The sequence below is a fragment of the Taurulus bubalis genome (assembly GCF_910589615.1).
Source record: "Taurulus bubalis genome assembly, chromosome: 14".
Classification (NCBI taxonomy): domain Eukaryota; kingdom Metazoa; phylum Chordata; class Actinopteri; order Perciformes; family Cottidae; genus Taurulus; species Taurulus bubalis.
The window spans coordinates 5,088,300-5,115,434 of NC_136602.1; the positions used below are offsets into that span (position 1 = coordinate 5,088,300).

Consider the following 27,135-nt stretch of genomic DNA (forward strand, 5'->3'; position numbering starts at 1 on the left):
CGCCAGGTATACTGCGCTCACTGCATTGCTCCACACTCCTGAAGCGCATTAGGACCGGCTTTTAAAGAAGACCTGGCAACAGCAAAATCATGGGGCATGTCTCACTAAATATTTTTGACTTTTCTAAAATTCAGCTTCACACACGCAATTGGCCGGTTACGAGCAACACAATTTATCACGTTGAAAATACAAAGTCACGCAAAAGTGACACTACTAGGTCATCAAAGGGAGCATGAATCACACAACCATTTTAGCGTGGAATAACGTCACTTTTCTTGCTCGTCCTTTTACGTTGGTTGTTCTAACGTACAACTCGTTTTTCGTGCGTTTTCCTTCGAAAACATGTAAACCGGTCTTTTCAAAATAAAGGTCCGTCTACACAGGAAACTCACAACACTGCAGTGTAAATGCATACATATTTAGCCCAACCGTCATGCTTTCATAAACCTAAATAAGTGGTTCACCTAATTGTGACGGTACACTGTAAAAACGTGGCGTCAAATCTTGTTAAAAGATCCAAAACTGTATCAACAGAGCTAAACTGCTTAACTTCAGATACATGTTTATATAATGATGATGTCTGCAAGCATTTAAAAGGGTAATTAGGGTTCAGGAGGATCTGGAGGAATAACGTTCCTGTGATGCTGGTGTGTTCCTTTAAAAGGCGTCTTCACTGCAGAGCGAGGAGGTTTTATTAGATCTTTATTAATCTGCTCAATAGAGGGTTGTAAAGACCTGAGAGACAGTAACTCTGTTGACTTGGTCGTCTCGTGGTGTTTTCAGGAAACCTGACCTACAAACATATATTTATTCTGCACCATATAGAGCTGTTCCAGTGCCTCGTCCACACGTTACTGTATTACTGCCTCTCTGAACTGATGAATCCTCCATGATTTCTGTAGATTAATTAACACCCCGATTAAAACGCAACATTTGTAAAAGAAGGTTTAGTCAGATGAAGTCTCCTTTCATTTCTGTCTTTCCTTCTGACAACTTTTATTCCTAATAATAATAATAATAATGCATTTTATTTGTAACTCAGAAGTGTGTTTTACTACCTCTACTGAATTTGAAATAGCAATCCCTTACTCTGAAAATGCTCAATAATAAACCTCCAGGTGATTTTTTTTCTCTCTTTCTAAGTTCTGGCTTCAAGCACTTCGGTTTAACTTTAGGATGAGATTGTAGTCATGGCAACCCTGTCTGCATCCCTTCATTATTCCCCCGTCTCTTTTGATCTTAATTTCTTTTTTGCTTCATCTCTATTAGTGAGTGTCAAATATGTCACAAATTGCTTGTTGCCTGCACAGACAGTTTAAGGTCTGTTAAGTCAGACACACACACACACACACACACACACACCTATTACTGGCAGTGATGGCTACGTCTACTCCGCCTACAGAGAAGGTATTCAAACGCACACACACACACACACACACACACACACACACACACACACACACACACACACACACACACACACACACACACACACCTCACTGAGTGTTCAGGACTTAATGGGTGCGCTTGCTTGGTCAGCTGAACCTGAAACTGGCACTAAACTACATGTTGGACAGAGAGAAAGAGAGAGAGAGAGAGAGAGAGAGAGAGAGAGAGAGAGAGAGAGAGAGAGAGAGAGAGAGAATGAAGGCAAAGGGATGGAAGGAACAATAACGGAGGGGAAAAATAAGTGTAATAGGAAAAGGTGAGATGTGTAAAGCTGGATAGACCGCAGACCAAATGAAAGGATGTTCAGATAAAAGGTAAAAAACAAAAGGAGAAGAAAGACGAGTGGAGTTACTATTATAAGACTACAGGCTAGAAAAGACAAGGCGTTAGATGTATATGATCTATTCATTCAATCATAGTTTGTATATTGTTGTTCTCTGGAAGGGTGGATGAAAAGCATCCGTCATAGAAAGGGAGGAGCCGTAACTTCCAGTGAGCAGGGTTGTAAATGTGAGGCCTCGAGACTGAGACCTCGTTGTAAAATGTCCACTCGTATTTATTTGTTTTGGTCTGTTTCCTCCCCGTCTCCCCTGGAGGGGAAGTGAAGTACGACGGGTTCTCAGCTCGCTCGACAGCCTTGAATCCTCCAATGCATTACTATATTCTATTTTTCTACCTTTTCTATGTATTTTCTCCATATAGTTTTTTTTTATATATATTTGACTGTTTAATATATGCTTGTTTAATATTGATCTTTCATACGCTCTAGCCCCATGTGGGTGCCAGACAGCTCCGCTCTGATTGGGCCAACTTGAGAGTGGATTGGCTCTCGCTCACGCAGATCCCAATCACCTGAGTGATGAATGTGTTTATACGCCGCGTCTCCCGCTTGCTGATGGAGCTTTGATAACGCCTCTCTCGCATCATGATGCTGCACCATCAAAACTGTTTTCCTACGGATATTTAGTTTGATGTTTGATATTCCACTCGACAAAGTGTACGACGCACCGTTTTTACAATTTAACCTGCAGAGCGCTGCCTCGCCTCCACCGTTAGCTTGGCGTTTAAATCCTCGTTCAGCTTTGCTCTGGTGAACTGGACCACGATGGAAATAAATCCTCAAAGAGTCCTTAACATTTTATTTTTATCCCGCTGGCAACAATGATTTAAAGTCTCTCAGCAGGAGCAGGTTATTGTGCTGTTTTTATCAACAAGTTCCACCAAAATTCAGACTCTGCAGATTCCTTCGCAGTTGCGCAATATGTTTAGTAATGTCAGTCCTCTACTTAATTGTGACTGTGGCTCAATGGTTAGTATCCAGTCTGGCCCCCCTGGCGGGCCGTATGTTTGACACCCCTGATCTAGTATGATTTTCAGTTCCTGCACTCTTATTTTGTTTCTCCCCAGGAAAGCTAAAACCTCGGAGAAACAGGTGATTACAAATAAAGAGAGTCCCAGCTAAAGAGAAATGGCCGAAGACCATCAGTGCGTTTGCTCAGCTGAAGCTGCTGAAGCTGTTGCAGCTGCTTCTCCCACCGCCACTAAAACAATGTGAGGCCCGGACATATTTTATTTTTCTAATCTCCCCCGATGATGAAAAATAAAGAGAGAGAGAGAGAGAGAAAAGAAAGGCTTTTTGTTAAAGCGCAAACAGAACATGAAGAGGAATGGGTTTGTGTTAGCCTTGTTAGTGTTGACAGGGGCGTGAGTTATTGAGTTAATATCGCGCGTTTTGTGTGTGAGACGCAGGTGAATAAAGCCAAAGTCAACCCAAAGCATTTGTCCATGATGAATGCAAATGAGTGTGTGCCCGTGTGTGTTTGTACCTTATCTCATTTTTTCCCTTCTTCTTCTCAGTCTCATGAAAGCTTTTGTGTTATCTGATAAGCCCTGCAGTGGTGTGTGTGTGTGTGTGTGTGTGTGTGTGTGTGCATGAACCGTGTGGGTACATCAGTATTTAGCTGTGTATTTTCCTACCAAACATACATTACGCCCAGGTGTCATAAATATCCTTTATCGGCTTCCTTCCCCTTCCTTCCTTCCTTTCTTCCGTCCGTCCATCCATCCTACTCCACCCACCAACCCTCCTTTTTCTAAAGGCATATTAAATCCCTCCAATTGAAGAATAAACACGCCACATTAAAACATAAGATATGGAATTGATTCATTCTTTGCTTTAAATAGCATTATGAAATCGGGAGACCGCCGTTAATCAGCGGTAAGGTGGGAACCGCTCTCCGCCGGGCGGAGGCGTGCAGATGCTCGTTGCCGTGGGCTCATCAGCTTTACGACGTAACGGCGGTACTTTATGGAGGCAGTGGAAACATCGATTTATGCTGATGACTGTGCCTCTGTTCTGTAATGCAGCCACGGAGCACTGTAAAGTTCCCGTTGGGGAATGGAAGATGTGGCCTTTAGATGCAAAAAAAAAAGGGGCCATATACTTTGTGATGAAGTGGCTTTTACTGCTATTTAACATATGGAGGCTTGTGGTTAACAAGAAGCAGGAGGCGCCATCATAAGCATTAGTAGATACACCACAAACACATGGGTAGTTATATTTCATGTGCTGTTGACGCGGGCTTTTTATGAGTGGAGATGATCGTCTGTTGAGGTTTGGTACGAATTCTTGGGGAAAAACAAGGTGCTTTTTGTTTGGCACACTTCAAATGTGTTAATTGTAAGGTTACCCAGTCAGCCGTCTACTGCACTGGTTCTCAACCTTTTTTCAGTGATGTACCCCCTTAACCATCGCAAAGCATTTTTGGGTTGAAAAAAAAGATGTAATACACAGCCCTGTGCATCAGTGTCCAATTAAATATAGAATATATTAAATTATGTTTATTAATTTACACTTATATGTTATTTATGGTCAACTGAGATCTCAAAAATGTGAAACGTGTCTACAAACAATTCAACCTAAACAAAGAAGAAGGAAACCCCATAACACGTATTAGGAAACTATTCTGAAAGGCTTATCTTAGTCAGATCCTGAAAAGTTCTGCGAAGAAACCCAGCGATTCCCAAATTAAGTTTGGTCAACGACTTATGGTTCTGTCATCATATCAAATCCATTTGGTTTTAGATTCCATCTCAATCATCGAAAACACTGAAAAAAGTTGGGAGCTGCATATAAAAAAAAACCACTAACTGAGAAAGGCTTGTGGAAACAAACAGTGGATGGCCAATATCATACCAATGCTGCATGATTTATATATATATATATATATATATATATATATATATATATATATATATATATATATATATATATACTGTATATATATATATATATATATATATAGCAGCATAACAGCATGTAACAAAAAGAAAGAAAAAAGAACGAGTTGCACATGGTCTGTCTAACCTTGAGTTTAGAGTTTGAGTTTTCATCCCTTGGAAGGCGAGCAGATGAAACACATTCACTTCCAGCTGGGACACGTGCAGTTTGTGTAAATGTTCCCGCCCCAGACACCTCGCCATGTAAAAAACCTTCTCTAGTTACAAAAGACTGTCTCCTGTTTGTTTTTTTGTATTTCTTTTTACTTTTCTTTGAAGAATGAGATTGGAAGTTTTCATAAATATATTAAAAAAAACACATCTTCCCAGCTGTGACAGAGAGTCAGAATCATTATAAAAGATTAACCGAGCCCAGAAACCTCTCCATAAGAGCGCTTTCTACAAATAGAAACGACAGAAGAACCTTGTTCCAAAAGTACCTATAATTGCAAGTCTTCAGAGGATAGAAAAAAGGTGTCTTTGACGTGAAGCCACCTGGAGAGCATTTTAAGTTCATCTTTTATGTATCCTTGGGACTCTAAGCTCGCCACACGTCCACATGAATTCATAGTGTTGTGATGGATCCTGAAAGTGTCTGTCCTCACAGAGAAAACGTCTTTGTGGTTTGATCAGACGCTGCGGACGGCGGCTTCTGAAGGGAAAACTCAAGAGGGAAGCTCAGGGGAGGCCAGTGTTCCTCCACTCTGCAAGAAGATGCAGTATTTACCCATGAGGCAACACAATGTGGGGACAGAGGACATGCATCAAGACTCAGATAGTGCATGCACGCTGACATGTCAAAACCCTCGCTCCTGGGAATGGTGTTCATAAAACATATGTGTTCTCCCAATTACGCTCTAATGGGACATGCAGTCGCTGCCTGGATTATGTGAACAGGCGTTTTTCGTGTGAAGGAAAGCATATTTTAGGGCGTTGAGGTGTCGAGGCGTATACAAAAATGCAGACATATGCATATTTGGCACCTTAAAATTACCATAAAAAGTGTGTTGATGGGTTGATAGGAGCGGATATTGTGTTGCAAGAAGGGGAAGAAAAAAAAAGACATTGCTGAACATTTCACACATATGTTTAGCAACATTTTGGGAGAATGATTTCTCATTTTTGTTGATTACTTCTGCCAGCTGTTAGCTGTGTTAGCTAAACACACTGTAGGTCTGTAGGAAACAAGCTGCTATTGCTATTGTTGATGAATCGCCAATGACGGTGCTAAACAGTCAATAAAATATGATGTCAATAAAATATGTTGTCAAAAAAATATGATGTCAATAAAATATGTTGTAAAAGTGTAAATCAATAGAGGTCCTTGAGCATACAGTCACTAACGAGTAAAACACTTTGATGGTCCATCAGTATGTGAACTAAGCTCTGGACGGACAGACATGGAGACGCACACACATGAACGCACACATGATCTACTGCTGAGGTAACAATGAGACTCAGGCTCGTTCGCATCACTCACTCTGGTCTAGGTTTCCCTCTTTTCACTCATCTCTCACTCCATCTCATCGATATTCAGGTTTTTGGTCGAAAAATATCGTGATATTTACTTTTCTCATCTGTTCTGATCCAGATGTGTATTACACGGTCAGCTAAGTCTTTGAAAAACTGAGAGGCTTCACAGTGGTGCTTGGGTTAAAAAGACCAAAGTAACACTGATATTGAATATAATTTATAATATGATAATATAAAATGTTGTTTCTTTAGTGGTTTATCTGCGAATAGTCTGCACCTTTCTGTATTAAATTGTTGTTATGTGTGAAGAAAGCAAAGAAGAAAAATGCTCTTCACTTTTCCTTTTTATTTGTTGAAAGGAGATAAGTAATGGAAGACGCAATAGATGCATTATTTATGAATAAATAAGACAAAACACATTTCACACGCTGCACATGCAATTATATATTCATCGCCTACTTCACACACCTTGCCCTCCCTCCCATGCAGACCAAATCACTGCGTGTCTGTGTGTGTGTGTGTGTGTGTGTGTATAGAAACAACAGGTGTTGTGTTCCTTGTTCGCTGTCTAAACATGCCATGAAATGGGGCGATGATGGCTCTGTTTGTTTAAAGCACGCTCCGTGGCTCTGCGTAAGCGGGAAAACATAAAATAGCGGGGCAGCGTGGAAATGTTCCCTTTCCCTCATTCATTACACAATTACGCCGAGCTGCTTGCTCCACTATGAACCAGATGTTGTGTAATTAACCTCGGCGTGAAGCCTATTGTCTCTCACCTTCAAGAATGAAAGGGAAACCAGGCTGAGCCGGAGATAAGGGAAGGCACTCCTGAGGGTTTTTTTTTTTTTTTTTTTTCACCGAACTGAACCGAGCCGAGTCCAACCTGGTCAAAAAAATGAAAAACGGAGCTAAAGCTAATTAGGCAGCGTGTGCAGATAGCCGTCCACGCCATTGTCTCTGTAACCTTCAGCACAAACTGTGTGGTGAGATGAAACCTCAAACCGGAGGGGCGCCGTGTGGAGCAGGACGCCGTGTTGCCAGGTAAGAGAGGAGAGAGCATTTCAATCATATTGTCTTTTAGAGAGGATTTGTTTAAATATCGTATCGCTGAAAATAAAATTAAAAGAAATACTGAAAGAGAAACAGTAACTAGTTATTTTACTACAATACTTTATGGTATTGTTTGCATATTAAACTCTGCTAAGGTTGTGTCATAAATATTTTAGATGCATCACAACATTATGATCGAGATAAAATAATATATATTAAATAATTTATGATCCAGCCTGACATATAAAAGAGGATCTGATATATATATATATATATATATATATATATATATATATATATATATATATATATATATAAAATATATACATATATATATATATATATATATATAATTAAAAAAAGTTTTTTTGACAATCACACTGTTGAAAATGCAGATTATTGAAGGTTGTGTAATAAATGAAGGTGTATCATCATTTCAACTGAAAAATCAGTTCTCATACCATTGAAATAATAAATAATAGGATGCAATTCTATATTTAAAAGAAAAGTTATTTGACAATAACACGGTTGAAAATGCAGAATATTGTAAAATTCTAGACATATTTAAGTCTGTCTGCGTCTGGATTAACATGTATTACATTTTAAAACACAGACTGGAGGTTCAGCGTTGTTTGTTCTGAACTTTGTTTCCTCCTTGGAAGCCGTGTGTGCACACTTGTTTGCATGTACTTTGATTAATGAGGGCGATTGTTCCTTTCTGACTCTATACGGTCAATCTCCTTCAACATCTGTCACTGAGCTCAGTTCACTACCCACGATGCATCGCTTCCATCAGGATCATTAATACGTTGAAACGAGCTACATCAAGGCAAGGTCAGACAAATTAGTGTGTTTCATGGACCTTCAGTAATGAGATTACCGTCATCTATCATAAACAGCTTGTAACTGTGCAATGTTACAGTAGATCAACTAAATGAGCAACAACATTTTTTTTTAGGGGAACACAATGTGACACATTGGTAGTTCCGTACAGGAAAAGTGTGATAAATCCAATCATAGTGTAGCAACCTTCAGCAACATGTTGCCTGCATGTTTATGCAAATAAGATAAGTGGAAGTTACATAATTAGCCAATCAGGATGAGCCTTTATATAGCCTTATATAAGATGGGCTAGTATGGGAAATAAAGATTTTAATTTACAGTAATAACATCTTAATAGCCTTAAACAAGTAGCTTAGTTGCATGAACCTAACCAATTGTTTCACAATGTTAACCATGCGTCATGCGACTTTTTGAAAACGTGATACAAAGCTGATATACTTTCAACATTCAACGTTTCACGTAGTTTGCAGAAATATAAAAACAAATTCTGGTTGCAAAACTAATCAATACGCCTCCTGCACAGCGCCAACACACCATCTCCACATCTCCAAATCCCAGCATCCTCCTCCCCCCCCCCTCTGTTTATCGTGTGTGTCACAGAGTACCGACATCTCACAACGGAGGTGACACCACCGGTACGACAACTCGCTGACACTCGCCCCCTCAGGCGAAGGGAACGTCTGATTGGGCGATTACCCTTTCGATGGAAGTACCACTGCCATGTTGCAGCTCATGTGCTCTGTAATCGCTGCGATGCTGATATGAGCACCGGGGGCCAGCCGCCGCTCTTAAAAAATGGCCCGATCTGCCTCCTGAGGACCCTTCACGGCTGGTGGGTTGAGGGGGAGGAGCCAGAGAGCGCTCTGCTCCCACACAGGACAGCGGAAGTGGAAAGTTGGATATTGAAACCAGCTGCACGTCCTCCCATCAGCCTTTTTACCTTCCAGTATGGACGCCGTTGAGACGAGCGGCGTTTGTCTGCGCCTGCTGAGCAAAGGCTTCTTGCAGACCTCCCCAAAATCCCCAAAAGGCACTTGTTGACTGTGACCCACATGCTTGCAATCCATCCTCAGATGCCGTGGACCACACATGCTCTACATCACTAAACAGAGTTCAGCAGCCTCATCTCTGTGAAAAATCAGTAAACACATCAGTGTTGCTGGTTCAAACTGCTTCCTTGAGTTTATTAGGAATCTTGGCTCATATAAGAGCTGTTTATTTGTCCCAAAAAAAAAAATCCCCTCTAACAGAATTTACTGCATTGTGATTGGTTCTGGTTCCATTCACCAGAGGAGCTCCACTGCGGAGCGCTTGTGATTTGGTCAGTGACGCCGGTGATTCAGTACTCTCAGATCAGCCTGAGGATTCTGTGTTTGTTTGTGCGAGCGCTGAACACAATTTACTCTCAAAACACTCCGCTGTATAGTGGCCGGTCCGCAACCCCTGCAGTCCCCCTTGTGTTTGCTGCCGACTAATCAGGAAACAATGGTAGAGCCGCTGCTATTCTTTCTGAATCGACAAGAGTCCGTGTTGACTTGGCTGTGCGCTGCATTGTGGGATGGCTCTGGGCCTGCGAAGCAAACCAAATGATGTCAAACTGAATTTATGAACATCTATTCACAACAGACTCCTCAGAGTCATTTTGCTCTCCGAGGGAAAGCAAATAGGCCACTTCCCATCCACGGTCCGCCCACACAGGTTGTTGAATTTTTGCTGTAAAAACGTCTTTTTTTTTAATCAACCTCTGCAGGATATTAGCATGTAGATAAGTTGCCATGAATGCAACTTTTCTCAAAGCGACTACACTACCAGTCTGTTGCATCCTGTACCCACAAAGCGCCCACGCCATCACACGCCCACCAGCACCAGCCGTGGCAGCGGGTCAGAGGGCAATCGCAGCGTTCGTGTCGTTGCATGTGTAAATGAGCACACTTTGGTTGTGTGCATCTCAGTGCGCGGCCTCGTTGGTGTCGCTTTGCTCACCTGTAGCAGCTCCTCTTGGTCCCCGCCCGCCTCCAGCGCCACGTTCACCGAAGCAAAGGGACGACTGGCCATCTGCTGTCGCTCTCTCATCAGCTGCTACAGAGTGAGACAGAAAAAATAAAGGATTTTTATTATTAAACGTGAGTTACTATGAGAGAAATATTTGACAGAGTGAACTGCTTTTGATTTAAAAAGACATTATTATTTAGTACAGTTGAACCAGAGTGACCTCCAGTCAGACCTCCAACGACCAGCTCTCGACCAACTGGAGGTTAAACGGCCTCTTAAATGGTAAGTTACTGGGGGACGGGTTGCTCAACTTCTCCCTTGCACCCATCTGGATGACAGATGTTACCCAGCAACCAAATGGTACATGCCCGCTTTTTCTAACCAAAATCCATGTGTGATAAAGGAGGAAAGGAAGGTTTTCAAGGACGCCTGGAGAAAAGAGAGTAGAAGAGCGACTGGGAAGACGATAAGGAACGGGAAGAGATGTAAAAAAGAGGGACAGCGAGAAAGACAAGAGAAAAGGATGAAAGGAGGAGAATGATTGATGTTTGGGGGCTGGGGGAGAGGGGAGCAGAGATCAAAGCAGAATGGTTAATAGAAGAGGAGGAAGGCGTAGAGGAGTGGTGAAAGGCAGGTGGTGGAGGGATGGAGGGAGTCAGATGGGAGGAGGAGGGCGGTGCAAACTTCATTAATGAGGAAATGTCAGATGAACAAAAGCAGATGCAAGGCCTTCACCAGCATGAGGTCCAAACACAGAATATACAGAACATGAAAAATAAAAACAGGAAAACATATCGGGAACATGAAAACACTCCCACACAAAGAAGCACATCGACAAAGTCCACTGCACCCGCCTCCCAGCTCTTTCCACTTCACGACAGATATGCTAATGGTTTGGTTTCTACATTTAGCTTCAGGGGGCGGCCACCTGTTTCACGCAAAACAAACTCATTTCTGGCCGATTACGCGCCAAGCGTCTAATCATCAGTATGTTGCTTGTTGTTTAGGCAGAGAATCTGCCTGGTGCAGGACTCGCCACACACACACACACACACACACACACACACACACACACACACACACACACACACACACACAAACACCTCTGATTGGTTAGACCAGTGCCTGGAAGAAAGAGCAGGAATCTGAGATGCAGACTCTGACCCTTACTTGAAGGGAACATGTTGGTTTGTTTATAACCTGGGAGGGTTCTCTGCTAAGATGAAACACATGAAATGAACCTTCGTCTATCTGCGTGGGAATATCCAGCCATTGCAAAAGCGAGGGCAGAAAGGAAGAGTTAATAATAATACAACATTTAAAAAAGACTTTGAAAATACTATTGGTCAAGTGGGCTGTAACACGTGCTACTTTTCTATGTTTCTTTGTCACTCTCTGCTACCAATTATCCCGTTACGGCACCGATGACACCGATAGGCTCCAAAATACAAAAAACAGCAAAAAGAGTGAGATGTGAGATGTGAGAGAGATGTGAGCTAATCCCAAAGTAAATACATTTTTTTTAAATGAAAGAAGAACAAAAAGAATGAAAAAAATTGAGAAGAGCCACGACTCAAGAAATAGAAGCAAAAACAAGGAAAGAAAGCTGGAAAATTAGCACAAGAAAGAGCAGAAAAAGAGGCATCCCTAAATGTCAATGGCTTCCACACTCTGTTACCTCTACCTAAACTGAAGCACCTCCTGTACTTCTGTCTCCTCTCTTCGGTTGCTGAGTAAAAAAAAAAAGGGCTGCACATTGACATTAACCAGCTGTCAGGTGTTGTGCTAGTGCGCCGCCGGCTGCTCGCTTGCCAGAGTCAGACTCTTTAAGCATGAGTGAACACCACACCTGTAGCCACATCAGCGCAGTCAACTGCTCTGCTAGCACGCCCGCCGCGCCGGCTAACGCCATGTCTTCCCTTGTTAGCTGTCACCGCTATGCTAACGCTGGCCAGATGACGGCGTGTGCTCGCGAGCGTCGCTGTTAGCCTCCTGCCGATGTCAGATGAGATTTGCCAGAGCCCGGGTGAGAAGGTGTGGGAGAAAGAGAGAGAGAGAGAGAGAGAGAGGGTGTCTTTGTACTCTCTGTCAGCTTCAGATGAGATAATGTAGCCGCTTGGAACATTTGGAGACCTTTTGAGGCGCATTGCTTCTGCTTCAATGTCTTTAGTGGCGGCAAATAGATTTCCTAATTGATTTTGCTATAAATCGCGGGGAAATCAAAACAGTAGCATTTCTGTGCAAAAGGGTTCAGTTGAAGCTAACTTCATCAAACTTTAGAATGATTTAACAAGATTGTTTAATCACTCAAACACTTCCGCCTTCAAGCAAAGTAGTATAAGGTTTAAACTCTTTAGATTTCTAACTGCTTTGACATTGACAAAAAAAAGCATTCACGTCAAATCGAGAAACAAAGTGAGGATCATAATGTTCACTTCTTACAGCACTACATCCTTTTGAACAGAGTTCAGACATGTTTTTCGAGTTGCTTCAGTTTTTGTGGACTACAATATCTTTTGTAAGCGTGTGGCTGTATTCATAACCGAACCTGTGTTTTGTTTGGGTGCACCCATGTGTGAGTTTGTGTCATATGATGTGTTCTCTCAGCTCTTCCTCCCCTGAAGCCGCCGCTCCGCTGTTAGTGAGATCAGACAAACCGGTGAAGGTGAGCTGGGTCACATTTGTGTGTGTGTGTTCAAGCCTGATAAATAGGTCTAGACGTTGGAATTATGCTGGGACATAAAAAGAGGAAGTACTATTCAGCACTGTGTTAAGTTTTAGAGTCTACTGAATATACAAGTGTGTACTTTTGTTCTACGTGTACACACATACAAATGTTCAATTCCAATAGGCGACTTGTCTGTGTGCTCGTGCATGCGTTGTGTGTTTAACGCCCCCCCTTCGATAAGACCTTGAGTGGGCAACAAGGACAAGGCAGCGGCCATCTTCTCTGTCTGGCTGTCGGGCTGTAAATCAGCCATAAAACGGCTAATTAACTCTGTTGTGCTGTAAACAAGCCGTGCCACGCTAGACACCCCCAACTGGATGACAAAAGGACGGGGGGGGGGGGGGAGTGCAGACAGAGCTAAATGAGCCTACTTGTCAACGGGAGAGAGAGCGATACAATTTAGCTCTCCAGTTAAAGGAATACAGCCGGATGCTGGAATTTCAAACTGAATCTCAGGAAGACACAATGCGCGTCCATCTTGGATGTGCCTGTGTTTACCCATCGCCTCGAGGAGAGGCGTGCCATCCGGACGTCCATCCATCCGGCCAGCTGTCTCAGCTGGACAGACAGACAGACAGACAGACAGACAGACAGACAGACAGACAGGCAGACAGACAGACAGGCGCATAAACAGCCAGGAGGAAAAGGAGAGCGCTGCAACAATGAAGCCAATCACATGGTTGAATTGTGCTTCACAGAACGCGGTTCAACCAAAGTAGCACCTGCAAGCTCACATCGTAAATATAGCCGTAATGTGCCGTTTGATGATTTCGGATGCACTCCTGTGCAAATGATGGGTTTCTCAACACGACGAGAGGCTGACTGCTACCGTGGCTGCAATTACACTCTGCGATGAGCGAGAACAATAGTATCATCACATCTGCAAGCCTGTCAACACATGTCAGTGTGTTTGTTGTGTTTGTGTGTTGGTAGGTGGGAGCATAATGCAGCAGCATGCATCCCGTATTCTGGGGCAAGGAATTGATGTAAATATGCACACAAAACCACTCAGAATGGACGTGTCATTTTGGACAGGATGCTGGAATGTATGTGGCCACATTGGGCCAATTCATTTAAGAATAAGAGGAATGGTAATGCTCCAAAAATACATGATACAGTATTTTAGACATAAAGTGTGGCTCCAACTTTAGGGTAAAACCGTGGGGAAGATGACCCTGTGCACACAGGCAGGTCCATAAATAAATGTTTTTGGTATAAGACCTTGACTGGCCTACACAGAACAGAGACTTCCACCCCATCCAACACCTCTAGATTGAATTGGAACACCAGATCGTATCACCCAACATTTGGTCCCATTATGGCCAAATGGGACCAAATCCCTTGAGCCAGGCTCCCAAATCCTTGTGGAGCACCTGAAAACAAAAAGTGTGAAGGCTGCAATATCCGCAGATTAATGCCCTGTTTTGGGCATAACGCGTTCAACAATCACACGTGGATATAGAGTGTCCACATACGTTCAAATATTAGCATACAAAATAAAGTAGAAGAAGATAAAGCAGGACGACAGTCGACGCACAGAGACAAACAAGAACAAATAAGCACCCGACTCACAGAGCAGAATGTGCTGATGTGAAGCTACCGAACAACACATTTCTCATCCAACATTACTGCCCCTGTTCCCCTAGTAGATGTAATGCAACATCAGCGTCCATGTTCCTCCAGTCCATCTGTATCCTAACTAGATGGTTTAATCAATGCCACAGAAGGCTGCAGGTTTAGGTCTGATTAATGTTTTAATCAGAGATACGAGGGAAACAACCCTTTCTAGACGGGGGTTATAACTCTTCCTGACTGTTCCGACATCCACAGAGAGTCAGAGCTTCACCATGTTGCACTGTTTGGTTCACAAGAGGTGTTAAAGCTAATGTCAGTGTTTAACAATGCCAGAAGATGAGCATCAACACAAGTTAAATAATCGCCATGATGTTGGTACAATGGCTGCCACTGAAAACAGACTTTGTTGATAACTCTTCAATTTAGAAATCTCTATAGGCTACAGGATCTCTGTGTCTCCCAGTGTCCCATGAAGACTGTAATACAGTTCCCTATATAAACAATATGTCTAATAGTCGTGCCAAAAGTAAATGCTAAAAAGTGAAGGAACAATTGAAAAGGGGGACTAGATTTGTTCGACATAACACATTATGGTCTCAGCATTTTGGATCTCAATTTTTGGAGGGAACTTCACGAGTTAGCTAAAGGAGTAACGTAGCATAGCTCGTTTCTCTGTAGCCTGTAGTCCTTTACTCGGAGCCCCAACTTGCCACCAACCCAAAAGACGCCAAGGCACACACTTTGAAAAAAGCGATATGATTAGACTAGATAACTATCTTACTCTCTACACAAATAACGCGCACACACACGTATTCATACAACCCCGATTGATACAGATAAGTTTTCAATTATTCCCTTATTATGTGGCTTTTGAAGCTCAGTGCTGTGACTAGGAGACAGATAGGATTTGCCTCTCAGCGTGAAATATGATATTAGGCTATTGAAGAAACAATGAATCAATTCAGGCGTGGTCTCCTCAGAGACGCCGGCGGTTTGATCCGATGCAGCTGCTTTACAAAAAAAGGACACACACGGGCGCTCCGGTGGATTTACATCACAGAGACACTGGGAAGAAGATGCCAAATGTGTCGGTTGGATGTGCGCAGACATTCAGGTGTGAGCGCCGACGGACGGACTAACGCTGAGAATCACACACAGACGCGTCGCCGCCTCTTGAAATTGTATTTGAGCGAGGCCAAAATGGAGAGGCGATAACAAATCTCATTTCCTGCGTGTTTGCCAAGTTTCCAGCGACATTTGTCTCCTGGCTGAATGTGGCGAGTGGGATCCGAGCAGAGTAAACAAGGTCACGGATATTCCTGTTTGATAGGATCTGCCACACTACACCGGCTTCCGACACACCGTCCACGAACAAAGCACTTTGTGTTCAACGGCGGCTGCAAGACGGAGCCTGTGGAGCGTGGTTCTACAAAACCAGTACCACCAAGAAATACATCTGGAGTAATGTTAGCAGTTAGCAGTAATGTTAGCAGTTCAGTTGAGACCCAGAGTCATCGTCCAAATCCCAACGTCACCCGGTGAATGAAAGGCTCCAAGGGCTTCGAAAGGTATAAATACAAATGTCACATGTAACGTTACCTTGCTGACAATGTAACTTGTTTATGTACAATGGTGGTTTTTATCTTTGCCTGATTCAAACATTTTCCAGGATCTTTCCTTCCGAGACAAGAAGCGATTGTCAAAAAATCTATTTACACATTTTTGTCCAAACAGCTTCAATAAGAAAAGTTAAAATAACTATATGTGATTAGATTAGATTCGATTCAACTTTATTGTCATTACAGATGTACAAGTACATAGCAACGAAATGCAGTTTAGCATCCAACCAGAAGTGCAATAGTAGTAAGTACCAATATAAGTAAGTATTTTATAGATAATAAGTTAACGCTCCAAGTGGAACTGTAATATATAAATACGGAATATACAGATTGATTGATTGATTGAGGTAATATGAACATATTATACAGGTTGATTGTGCATTAAATGTAGGTAGACTATGAACAGGAACTATAAACATAATTTACAAAAGGCAAATGGGCGTATGATAAATTAGGTTAGATATAGGCTATATGCTTTCATACCTCTGATTTCATGTTTTTTTTTTAATGAGCCATTTGCCATTATTAATGACAGGCGGATCACCTCTGTGCCACGTCTCCCGGCTTCCACTGGTTTAACGTCCCAACGCTGTGAATTGTGAGTAATTCCCTCAGGCAAAGTCAGCATGGAGGAGTCAAAATGTCTGTGAGAGAGCCATCAAGCACTTGATGATTTTTTTACAGTGCGACAGCCCAGCGTGAGCAGAAACGTGCCTCAAGAGCCCGTAAGTCTGCGAGTGTGGACATCGGTATTGAGTCATTTTTGGGGAATAGGAGAATGACTCAATAGGCGAACCCCTCCTACAGCATCATCCACCTCTCTGCGACCCAGTGCGTTCACTTTGTACAATACAATGGAACTTTTGAGCTTTGTGGGGTTGTAAAAAAGGATGTGCGAAACTGAGATTTGGATGTTCCAAACACTCACAGTTCCTTCTAGCGAATTATTTCTTGCTATCACCTCTCCATAGCCCCAAAGCTTCATCAGTAGAAGCATATTAACACTTTATTGGCAAAGCAACATTTGTTTGGAACATACTGCACATATAAATGGGGAGTAGAGAAATGGATTATGCCATTGGAAGCCATTGTAATTGCTGTGAATCAAAGATGAATACAGTTTCCATTAGATTATGGATTATGTATTAGTTTTTAGACCATCCCGGAAAACCATTGGCTTCCATTTATTTCTGTACAGTACGAAAAACCAATTAACAGACTTTTTGAATTTCCTTTAATCACGTTGTACATCAAGTCTGCCTTTAAAGTGTGTCACATTGACATTATGTAACAATGCAGTTTAGTGCAGGTGGTTTGAAATATCTACACTGCATAACCTCATAACAGTAATGGAAACAGCAATAAATGAAGACTTGATGTTCGCTGTGATGGATCACATCATTTGAGTTTGTCGGGAACGGCGTAGAGAGGATTGGAAAACCAACAACCTCTTGAAATAGTAGGGGTGGGGGAGCTAAAACACAACAGCATGGTTTACTAAATGTTTCTCTTGAGTTGAAGTAATGTGATTTAGAGGAAATGGGCACAAACTTGACACTTGTCCTTCAAGGTCTGTGCAAAACAGCCAAGTGATTGTAGAGGTGCTCATAGGACTTCATGAGAGGTGTGTTATCAGGGTTAGGATGAGGGGAGACGCCCTTAAGGGTCGAAAGACACACACTCACACACTCAAAATGTCAAGGTGTGTCTTTAACTCGAAAACCTCGGCTCGAAAAACCGACGGAGGCAGGATGTTAGGGACGCTGATTGAGCGAGCCGGACGACCTGATCGAAGGCGAACATCTTGGACACGCCCTGGCACGGCGGTGGAATAAATCCCCATTGATTTGGAGAGCTAATTAGAGCGGGCCAGAGAGACAAAGAGACACAGAAAAGGGCTTATGGATTGTGCGGCTTGTAGCCGTTACTCTGAACAAGGCACACTCTTGTGTTATGACCAATAAGTCCCATTCAGGGCTAACTGCCTGGCAATTACTGCGAACACTTCGACTGGTGAGAGAAAGGGAGAAAGGACAACACGGAGAGACAGAAATATGTCCCGTCAAATAGAACCAAAATAGGCCAAATCATTCTGGTTTGTGTGAGAGAGAGAGAGGACTGTGAAATGCTAATACATGTACAGATTGGTAGTCTGCACATTTTCAAAAGTGAGTCTGAACTTGTGAGGCAGACAGCTCTCTTTGCACCACTGCCAGAAACAAATAAAGTGTTTTCTTCTTCTGCCATATCTGCTGCAGTAGAATCACAGCATGGAATTATAATAAAACTTCAATTATACAAACATCGAGCAAATGGCACTTTCCCCACATGTAGCGCCTTTAATCAGTTTTCCTTTAAATGGTGATATGAAGAGCAACAATATTTTAGTGTTTCTCAATACAATGTTCACATGTTGAAAGGAGGAATGTCTAAAGTGGCCAATAACTCTTCTCCACAGTATTAAGATGGACTTCAATTTAAAATACCTGAATCCTTTAAGCTGGTCACAGCCAATAAAAAGCAAAGTTTGACAACCAATGTTCACGAAAAAAGAAAGAAATGTAAAAATTGAGGTGGATTTATCTAAATTTTAATAATTTATGTGAACTGGCCAGACTTTCAATAAATACAGAGTAGGTGTCTCCAGGCTTTACTGAAGTGTTACACCACCAGAAAATATAGGCTGTTAGAATGACTCTCATTTTCTCTCTCCGTCCATCCCTCCATTCCTCAAATGTAGAGATCGCAGTGTTAAGCAGTGTGGTGACCTGCTCCACTAAATCACCACCCGCTAAAAGACAGAGAGAGAGAGAGAGAGAGAGAGAGAGAGAGAGAGAGAGAGAGAGAGAGAGAGAGAGAGAGAGAGCTAGAAGGAGAGAAAAGTGGGCCCTTTTTCAAGGGTCATCCATTATATGCTATCACATTAGCCCTCATCATTGGCCTGCTACGACAGCCATCATCTATTCCCATTCTCCACAGGCCAGCACACACACACACACACACACACACACACACACACACACACACACACACACACACACACACACACACACACACACACACACACACAAAAGGCAAGGCCGCTGAGGAGAACGAGGCTGTGTGTGTTTGAATCCTCGTCTCATCCGTTGCTCCATCCCGTCTCTTCACATGGCCGATACACGTCCAGCAGCTGGAGCTGATCTGCTGTCCCTGGCAGAGCTAACTGTGTGTGTGTGTGTGTGTGTGTGTGTGTGTGTGTGTGTGTTCACCACAAATTTAATTATTCTGGTTCCCATGAAGAACACTACATTTTTTTTGTTGAAATCATCATGTTTGCCTTTTATTTGAGAGGGAAAAAAGTAATGAATGACAAGCAACCGTCCCTCGCCAGAATATGCTCTCTCTCTCTCTCTCTCCCTCTCTCTCTCCCTTTCTCTCTCTATTTAGATACACACAACACACAGTATATAGATAGAACATATATGTCAGCCTTCTGCATGCAGCGATTAATTGTACAATACATTATTGACAGTTCTTCCCTTCATTCTGACATCAAACACAAAAAAAATCAAAAGAAAATGTTACATATTTCTAAGACGCTGTGATGCACTCACTAGAAACAGACTAACAACACAGAGGAGGATTAAACACAGCAGAAATATCTTGAAACCCACTAATAGTTCATTAAACACTAATGAACACGCTAGTAATTAAGGAAAGGCTTGCAATAGGTGTGTAATTAATATCAAAAAGGTAATTTCAAGAAGGCAACAATTGTATTAAATTCCCTCCCCGATCTACTCGTGAAGACTATTAAACCTCGACTGCTGCTTGTAGGTTGCACGTTGTGAGCGTGTGGTGTCAACAACAATACCACATGAGTTATGTAAATATCAGCTAAATTCTACTTTTGGGGCTCAGAGTTTAATTTTGTAAAGCCCTGCGAGGCAAATTTCGGATTTTGGGTTGTATAAATACATTTGGCGGCTCTGGTTGTCTGACAGAGTTTGTAATTCCCTATTAATGATGTAATATATGAATAAAGATGTATTTTAGCAAACAAGTGTGAACTTTGTGTGAGATCCGGCTCTCGTACAGAATGTGTGTGTTTGTGTGTGTGTGTGTGTGTGTGTGTGTGTGTGTGTGTGTGTTTATAAATGTGTCTGCCAGAGGGGAAAACTGGAGGTGGTTCTGATTATCACCTTGACAGCCTGATTTACAAGACTTAAACAACCGTACATCCCTGTGACCACTGTCTCACACACACACACACACACACACACACACACACACACACACACACACACACACACACACACACACACACACACACACACATTCCACAATGAGTACACTAGTCTGAAACACTGCCAGTCCCCAATCTCACACACACTATGCAAACACACACTGTGCACGCACTTGTTGTTGTCTCTCTCACACACACACACACACACACACACACACACACACACACACACACACACACACACACACAGTCCCCTGGTTTCTTTGCGAACGCTGTCTATCCCGTCCATTTAGTCCATTTAGCCGCGTGTCCCATTAGCACCAACCTCCCATCTGTCTGCCCGGCCCCCAGAGGAGCTGTTTGCATGTGTGTGTGTGTGTGTGTGTGTGTGTGTGTGTGTGTGTGGTTTCTGCTACCTTGTGATCGCCGCCCCTCCCCTCCCCTCCTCAAACTAATCAAATATCAGATTAACGCTCATCAATCCCCACCTGCACCGGCGCCGCCACGCATACTCATTATCTCTGACCTCTCCGGTCGGCTTGCTGCCAACCTTCCTTATCCACCAATTACACCCCGCAGCCGACCGGCCAGCTGACTGGCACTTCCTGCCCCGTGTCCAATTAGACGGCGTCGACAAAAGCGGCGCGGGCCCGGCGGAGGTCGCGGACCCCGGAGGTGAAGGAGAGCGGCTCCGATTGGGTGTTAGTGAGCCGGAGGACCTGTTCTTAATGAGATCATTACGTCTCCGTAATGCAGTAATGTGAGGAGATGTTTAATCATTCTGGGCCTAACGTGTTGTCAAATGTGATTTCATTCACTCTGAGACGACTTTATGGCTCCTGAGAGGGACACAGGTCGACACAATAAACTCAGTAAGGGGGGTGTAAGCTGTGTTGTCATTAATTTGTCCACTCAAAATGTGTGTGGCTTTGATGCACACATTGCTGGTTGAAATGTGCGTTGAACAACAATGATTTAGATAAGAGTCATGAATCTTTACAGGTGTGCAGGTATGATCAAAATGAAGGTTGAGTTTGAACACGGGTGTGGTCCGAGGGCGAGGGCGCCAGAAGTCGGGGTTAGGAGGGGGTGTGATCCCATCACAAGATCAAAACTAGTTTCAATTTAACTTAAAAAAAAACAAACATTATTTTTAGACTATGGTCACTCGTGTCATGTTAAACCCTGAGGTCTCTTATTGTCACAGTATTGCGTTGTTTCTAGTTTCCTGTTTTATTTTGAAGTCCTTGTCTCTCATATCCTCTGTCTCCCTGCACTTCCTGCCCCTGTGATTGTCTGCCCTGTCCCTGATTGTTTCCCCCTGTGTCTAATCACCTGCACCTTCCCTGTGTATTCAAACCCTGTTTGTCTCCTGCCCCAGTGTCCGAGCACATATCCATATTTAAACATAAAAGAGGATTAATACTTTTATTTTTCTTGCTGTATTGCACTTTTGATGGTGCAGTTTACACCTGCTCCCACTGGTTGAACATATGTTGGTTCAATTTGTATCCTGAACTCACGGAGAACACAATCAGTTTATTTCATCGAACTCAAATAAACCAGATTGTTTCCTAAAAAAAACGCCTTCAACAATACGAGTGGACCGACGGGGGAGTCGGCGAAGCGCAGGATCTTGACATCTCGACATTTAATAAAAAAAATAACCTATCCTTGTGTCCATTCATTGGAGTTTTTGTTCATCACGCATCACCAAATCTCTCCATCTCTCCTCACCATCTGTCCTTCACTCTTTTCCGTCATCCTCGCCTCCTTCCTCCTCTCTCAGTGCCAGTGAAACCCGGGTGTAGAGCTGCAGAGGTCCCATCTCATTAACAATGGCCTCAGCTCGCCAATATACACACAACTCATCAACTGAGAGTGTGTATAAGTGTGTATATATGTGTGTGTGTGAGAGAGTAAACTAACACCGTGTTTGTGCGTGACAGGGGAGTCAGCAACTTTAGCGCCAAGCCTGCAGGCCTCATCTCGAGATCTTTTTAACAAGGAGCCGCTCAATCAATCTCTGATCGATAACTATCCGTAGCCCGCCAACGCGGAGGTGTGTGTGTGTGTGTGTGTGTGTGTGAGCCAAACCGACTAATTCAGACATCTCGGCATAGCGCTGATCCTGCTGGGCCTCGGTTCTGTGCAGCGTGCCAGCTGTGGAAATGAAAAACCGGCGGCGGCGTTGGCTGAGCTATCGCCGTCCAGGAGGGGGAAAAAGCTGGCAGAGAGGGAGACGTCAATAATATTGGGATAAACAAATATTCGGAGACAGAGAGAGGTAGGACGGTAGTGTGGGTGAAAGAGAGAGAGAGAGAGAGAGAGAGAGAAGGGGGGTGGGGGGGGGCACTCGAGAGCAGAGCGAAGGAAGCCAACGGTTTTGCCAATAAACAAGCCAGCACAGCAATATTGCAGATTGCCACAGAACTTAAGTATACAGGATAGAGGCATTAGAGAGTCGGCCCCATCAGAGCAATGCAACAAGAGCTGATCCTGCATCTGTGTAGGTGTGTGCATGCGAGGGTGTGTTGAAACAGAGTGTGTTTTGCAAAGTGAGAGAGAGACTGTGTTCACATTTAGATGCTCAATAAGCGGTCTTAAATGGTTTCTCCATTATTCATTTGATTGTGTCCGCAGACATGTCAATCATTCCACAGACCGCACACTATAAGGCCAAAAGCCTGGTTTCCAGTGGACTCTGAACATGTTGGATGGGACTGAGGTCAAGTTCAACGACAAACTGGAGGAAAAAAAACATACAATTATGGACCTGTTATTGTCAAAACAGAAAAGGGTCTTCCCTAAATTCTTTCTACTAGAACGAAATATTGTCTTAAGTATTAAGATTGCCCTTCATTTGAAGGTAAAAACAGACCAAAACGCATACTTTTGGCAATGCAGTTGCTATGAGGTTAGTATGTATTTCCCCCTTCACATATTCTAAGAGCAGCACAGTCATGATTTCAACCACCCAAACTATAAACTATAAGAAAATGTTATCAGATACAAAAAGCAACATCCAGAAAATAAATTATAAAGAGGTTGAAAGTCTGTCTGATGTTTCATACAGCTCACATATCATTCGAGTTGTTTTTCACGATTTCTTAATCCTCTGTAATTTAATGCTTTCAGCTAAGTTTGATTTATTTATTATATCGTCATTATCATTGTTTGTATTATTTGTTTGTTTACTTGTTTGTCTTCTGTAACTTGACAACATTATTAATGAGAACCCCTGCAGGTGAAATAAAGCTCGATGATGAGATGAAAGCGTCTGAATGAACGCCTGCGCATCACTTGTCCTCGTGTAATCCCTTCATGTTCAGTGTGTGTGTGTGTGTGTGTGTGTGTGTGTGTGTGTGCATTGTAATTTGTTGCCCTGCAGCTTTGAGTAGCGGCTCATTATCTGAGCTGATTCCCATCTTCCGTCCCTCAGGGCTGTTACAATCACAAAATCATTGATTCGCTCCGCTCCCCAACACAATGGATGGTGGATAACACCTTGATGGAATAGATTTCCAACCTGCCTGCTTCAGCCGCTCATAAAACTTAGTTAATGTCTGTGTCACACCAGTGGTTGTTTGTTCCCTTTCTTCATGCTCAAGTTTTACTTTTCAAATCTCTTGATCTCTCTCTCTTAAAGACACAGTACACTGCTTCCCAGATGGCCACCATGTTAGCGATTCTCACCGGCCTTTGGGTGGACGCACTCTGTGACTGTGTGTTCAGGTTCGACAGAGTTATGAAGCAATTAGAATCGTTATTTTTGACTTTTTTTTGTGATTTACCATATTTCGAAATCCATGGTTTCCAACATTGGGTTTGGGACCAACCCAAAAGGTTTAAACCAAAAGTGAAATCTGAGGAGTGAGAAGATGATCACAACAAATCCTATTACCTTTCAGACTTTTCACACATTTTCTGTTTTTCAGATGCAGTGTTCTATCGCAAAAACTCAATTCTTAAGGTGTGCATGCTCGCAAGCTATGTGGCTAAGCAACCTGTGAAAAACAATTAGTTTAAAGGATTACAGGCCCGTAAGACCTTGAGGTTTAAACATTCGTTCCATAGGATCATTTTAATCCTCTCTGCTCACTTCACACACATTTCTCTGTATAGATTGTTTAGTACCAACTGTCTCATTGGCCACCATTGTGACCAGAAACCTGCGCGTCTTCTCATACAGTAGATTTACTCTCTTTTCCCGTGGCAACATTTTCTGATAACTGGGAGGTTGCTGGGTTTATTCTCAGTGCATGTTGTTGTGTTCCACTGCATTGAGTGAGAAGAATCCTACAATGACAGTGAGACGTAAGATGCTTAAAAAAAAAAAAAAAAAAAAAAAAGCACAGAGGACAGAGAAGGCAGGCAAGATTCAGAACAGCATCTAAAAAGGTAAAGTACCACAGTGAAAGCAACTGGAACAAAGCTTTTGCTCCTCTGAGAAATCCTTCCATTGCATGTGTGTGTGTGTGTGTGTGTGTGTGTGTGTGTGTGTGTGTGTGTGTGTGTGTGTGTGTGTGTGTGTTCTGCTTGCTAGTCCACAAGTCAAACAGAGGTAAAGGCTCTCAGACTGGATGATGCTGGCAGAGTAAAGAAAAACAGCGAGCGAGCAGACGATGGATTCACGCAGTGATAACGCGACGCTGTTCCACATCACACGGAGTTCAAAAACCGAGAGAATCTTCCAAGTTTGCTCTTGAAAGAGGGAAAGACGAGGAACGGGGAAGGAAGGGGAGGAGGAGAAAGCACTGGCACCAGAGCCAAACTTCTATATTTGCCCGGTTTCGGAAAACGAAGGGTGAAGGGAAGAGAGGTGTTTGATGAGGGAGGAGGAAGGGAGGCAGGAGATGGAGACACGAACGCTGAACCGCCGGTTCCGCTGGAAAGCTGGGAGAGAAAGACGAGAGGGAGTCGAGCGTGGGGGAGAGGAGGAGAGGGAGGAAGTTAAAGGGGCGTGATCACCTTGATTTTATTCCAACTTTATATTCTTTATTTGTTTTTTACTTTCCTTAAAGCTGCGGCAAAAGCGTCTGCATTCGTGTATTTCAAAGTATCCTGTTACAGCGGTTCGTATGATATCTTAAGACTCAATTATTTTTGCGTTTTCCTACGAGGTTTCAGCAACACGTGCCAACTTCCTCTCGTTTACGGGCTTACAATCTTTTCACAAACAAACCTGGGGTGTGTTTTAGTCTGTATACTTCCTTGTTCATGATTAGAAGGATGTCATACACAATAATTTTTCCAGAGCTATGAATGGCGGATGTAATTACACAAACAGTGTTTACTTGAGTTTCGTTCTGAATCGCCGTCAGCCAAGTAATACAAATACTTATTTTCTCTTTCTAAAGAATTCTGACTCAAACGGATTTTCACGACCACACAATAACACACTGGCCCTTTAAAACATGACTATAGAGTTAAAAAAAAAAGAAGAAGAAGAGAGAGAAAAGCAGATCTATGTGCTGAGGAAAGAAATAAAAACCCATATGTTCTGCAGCTTAGCAACTTTTCAGCGCCTTTGTTCCAAACCATTAATAAACACGGCACTAATGCACTTCCATTCATCTTACTGAAAGCCTGATGTTAACTAATATCTCCCTCCATACAGCTCACCAGTCTAGCATGAAAAATAACCCATTTACTCACATTATGCTATTTTCTTTTTTGATCAAAGCCTTTTATTTTGACAGATCAAAGCAGCACTTTTCATTAAGAGAGTAACGGACCCTTATATATATTCATATAGAGCGATTTTTTTTTAATCAATTCCAGTTATTGAGTCACTTGGTGTCAACAGTAAAATCACCTGCTTTTATGAGATTTGATCAAATGTGGCCAGACCTTTGATCAAACATCTGACTGATCTACAGGAGACGTATGTTTTCCTGACAAGAAACCTCCTTTGGCCGTGCAAACAATGTTCCTGTTCTCGCTTAGTGCAGGAAAAGCTCTCAGGACATGAGAAAAGGGGTCCGGGATCTATATCTGACCTTAACCAGGTGGCTTTAGAGCCCCTAAACTAAAGCACACCTTTACCATGGAGGTTGCAGATCACCAAAATTATCTTTTTTTTGTCGTTTTCAACGTAGATTTTGAAAGGCACTTCAAAACGACGAGTGTCAAATCAGAAAACGCTTGCGTGGGTTTCGTTTTGGAGTATTTTATTCTGAAGGTACTGTATGAGGACCTCACTTGATGAGCTAAATTACATGAATGAGGTAGAGGAAACAATGGGCTTGCAGAATATGCCCAAATGTCCTCTGTTTGGAATAACCAAATGTCTCAATCCGTACATTTTGGCTGTTAAATTAGCGAAGTGGTGTCTGCCCTCCATGGGGAAGTTGACCCGGGATGAGCAGCTGCCCTTGATTGAAAGAAATTAAAGAACAAGTATCCCCCCCCTGTGATTGGGTAATTGACTGATGAGGAGCAGTTGTCCTTCCGCACGATTGGGCAATTAACTCAGGAAGAGGATTTGCTCTTGGCATTTGATTGGCCCAGGAGGAAAGGGGTGCTCTTGAGAAACCCGCCGAGTGTCACTCCAGACGGATAAGAGCGGATGTCGGCGCTCCACTCAGCTGCAATCACCTTCCTCCTTCTTTGTGTGCGTCTCTGTCACACACACACACACACACACACACACACACACACACACACACACACACTACAATGTCTTAACCCCTGAATGTACCCAATGACGGGACCGTCGCAGTGATGCAACAAGGTCATTTGTCAGGGTCGATTTGCATGAGACGTGACCCATAACCGTTTTCTGATCTGCCTCCATGTGGTTAAAGATGTCTTATGTATTAATAACGGGTCACATGGCAGTATTACTGTACCAAATGAGAGAGGTATCGCAAACCCAGGAAGAATGATAAACCGAC

The 27,135-nt window shown here is 42.9% G+C and overlaps 1 protein-coding gene across 1 annotated transcript in view; it reads right to left on the reverse strand.

Moving 5' to 3' along the window:
• The window catches only part of LOC306746519 (attractin-like protein 1), a gene marked incomplete at both ends in the record, with an annotated part of 209,433 nt that overhangs the window by 27,198 nt on the left and 155,100 nt on the right, over positions 1–27,135 (reverse strand). The window contains one exon of the mRNA XM_079229442.1: positions 10,078–10,173. Within this exon, the coding sequence (XP_079085568.1) occupies positions 10,078–10,173 (96 nt within the window). The remainder of the gene's footprint in view (positions 1–10,077; positions 10,174–27,135) is intronic.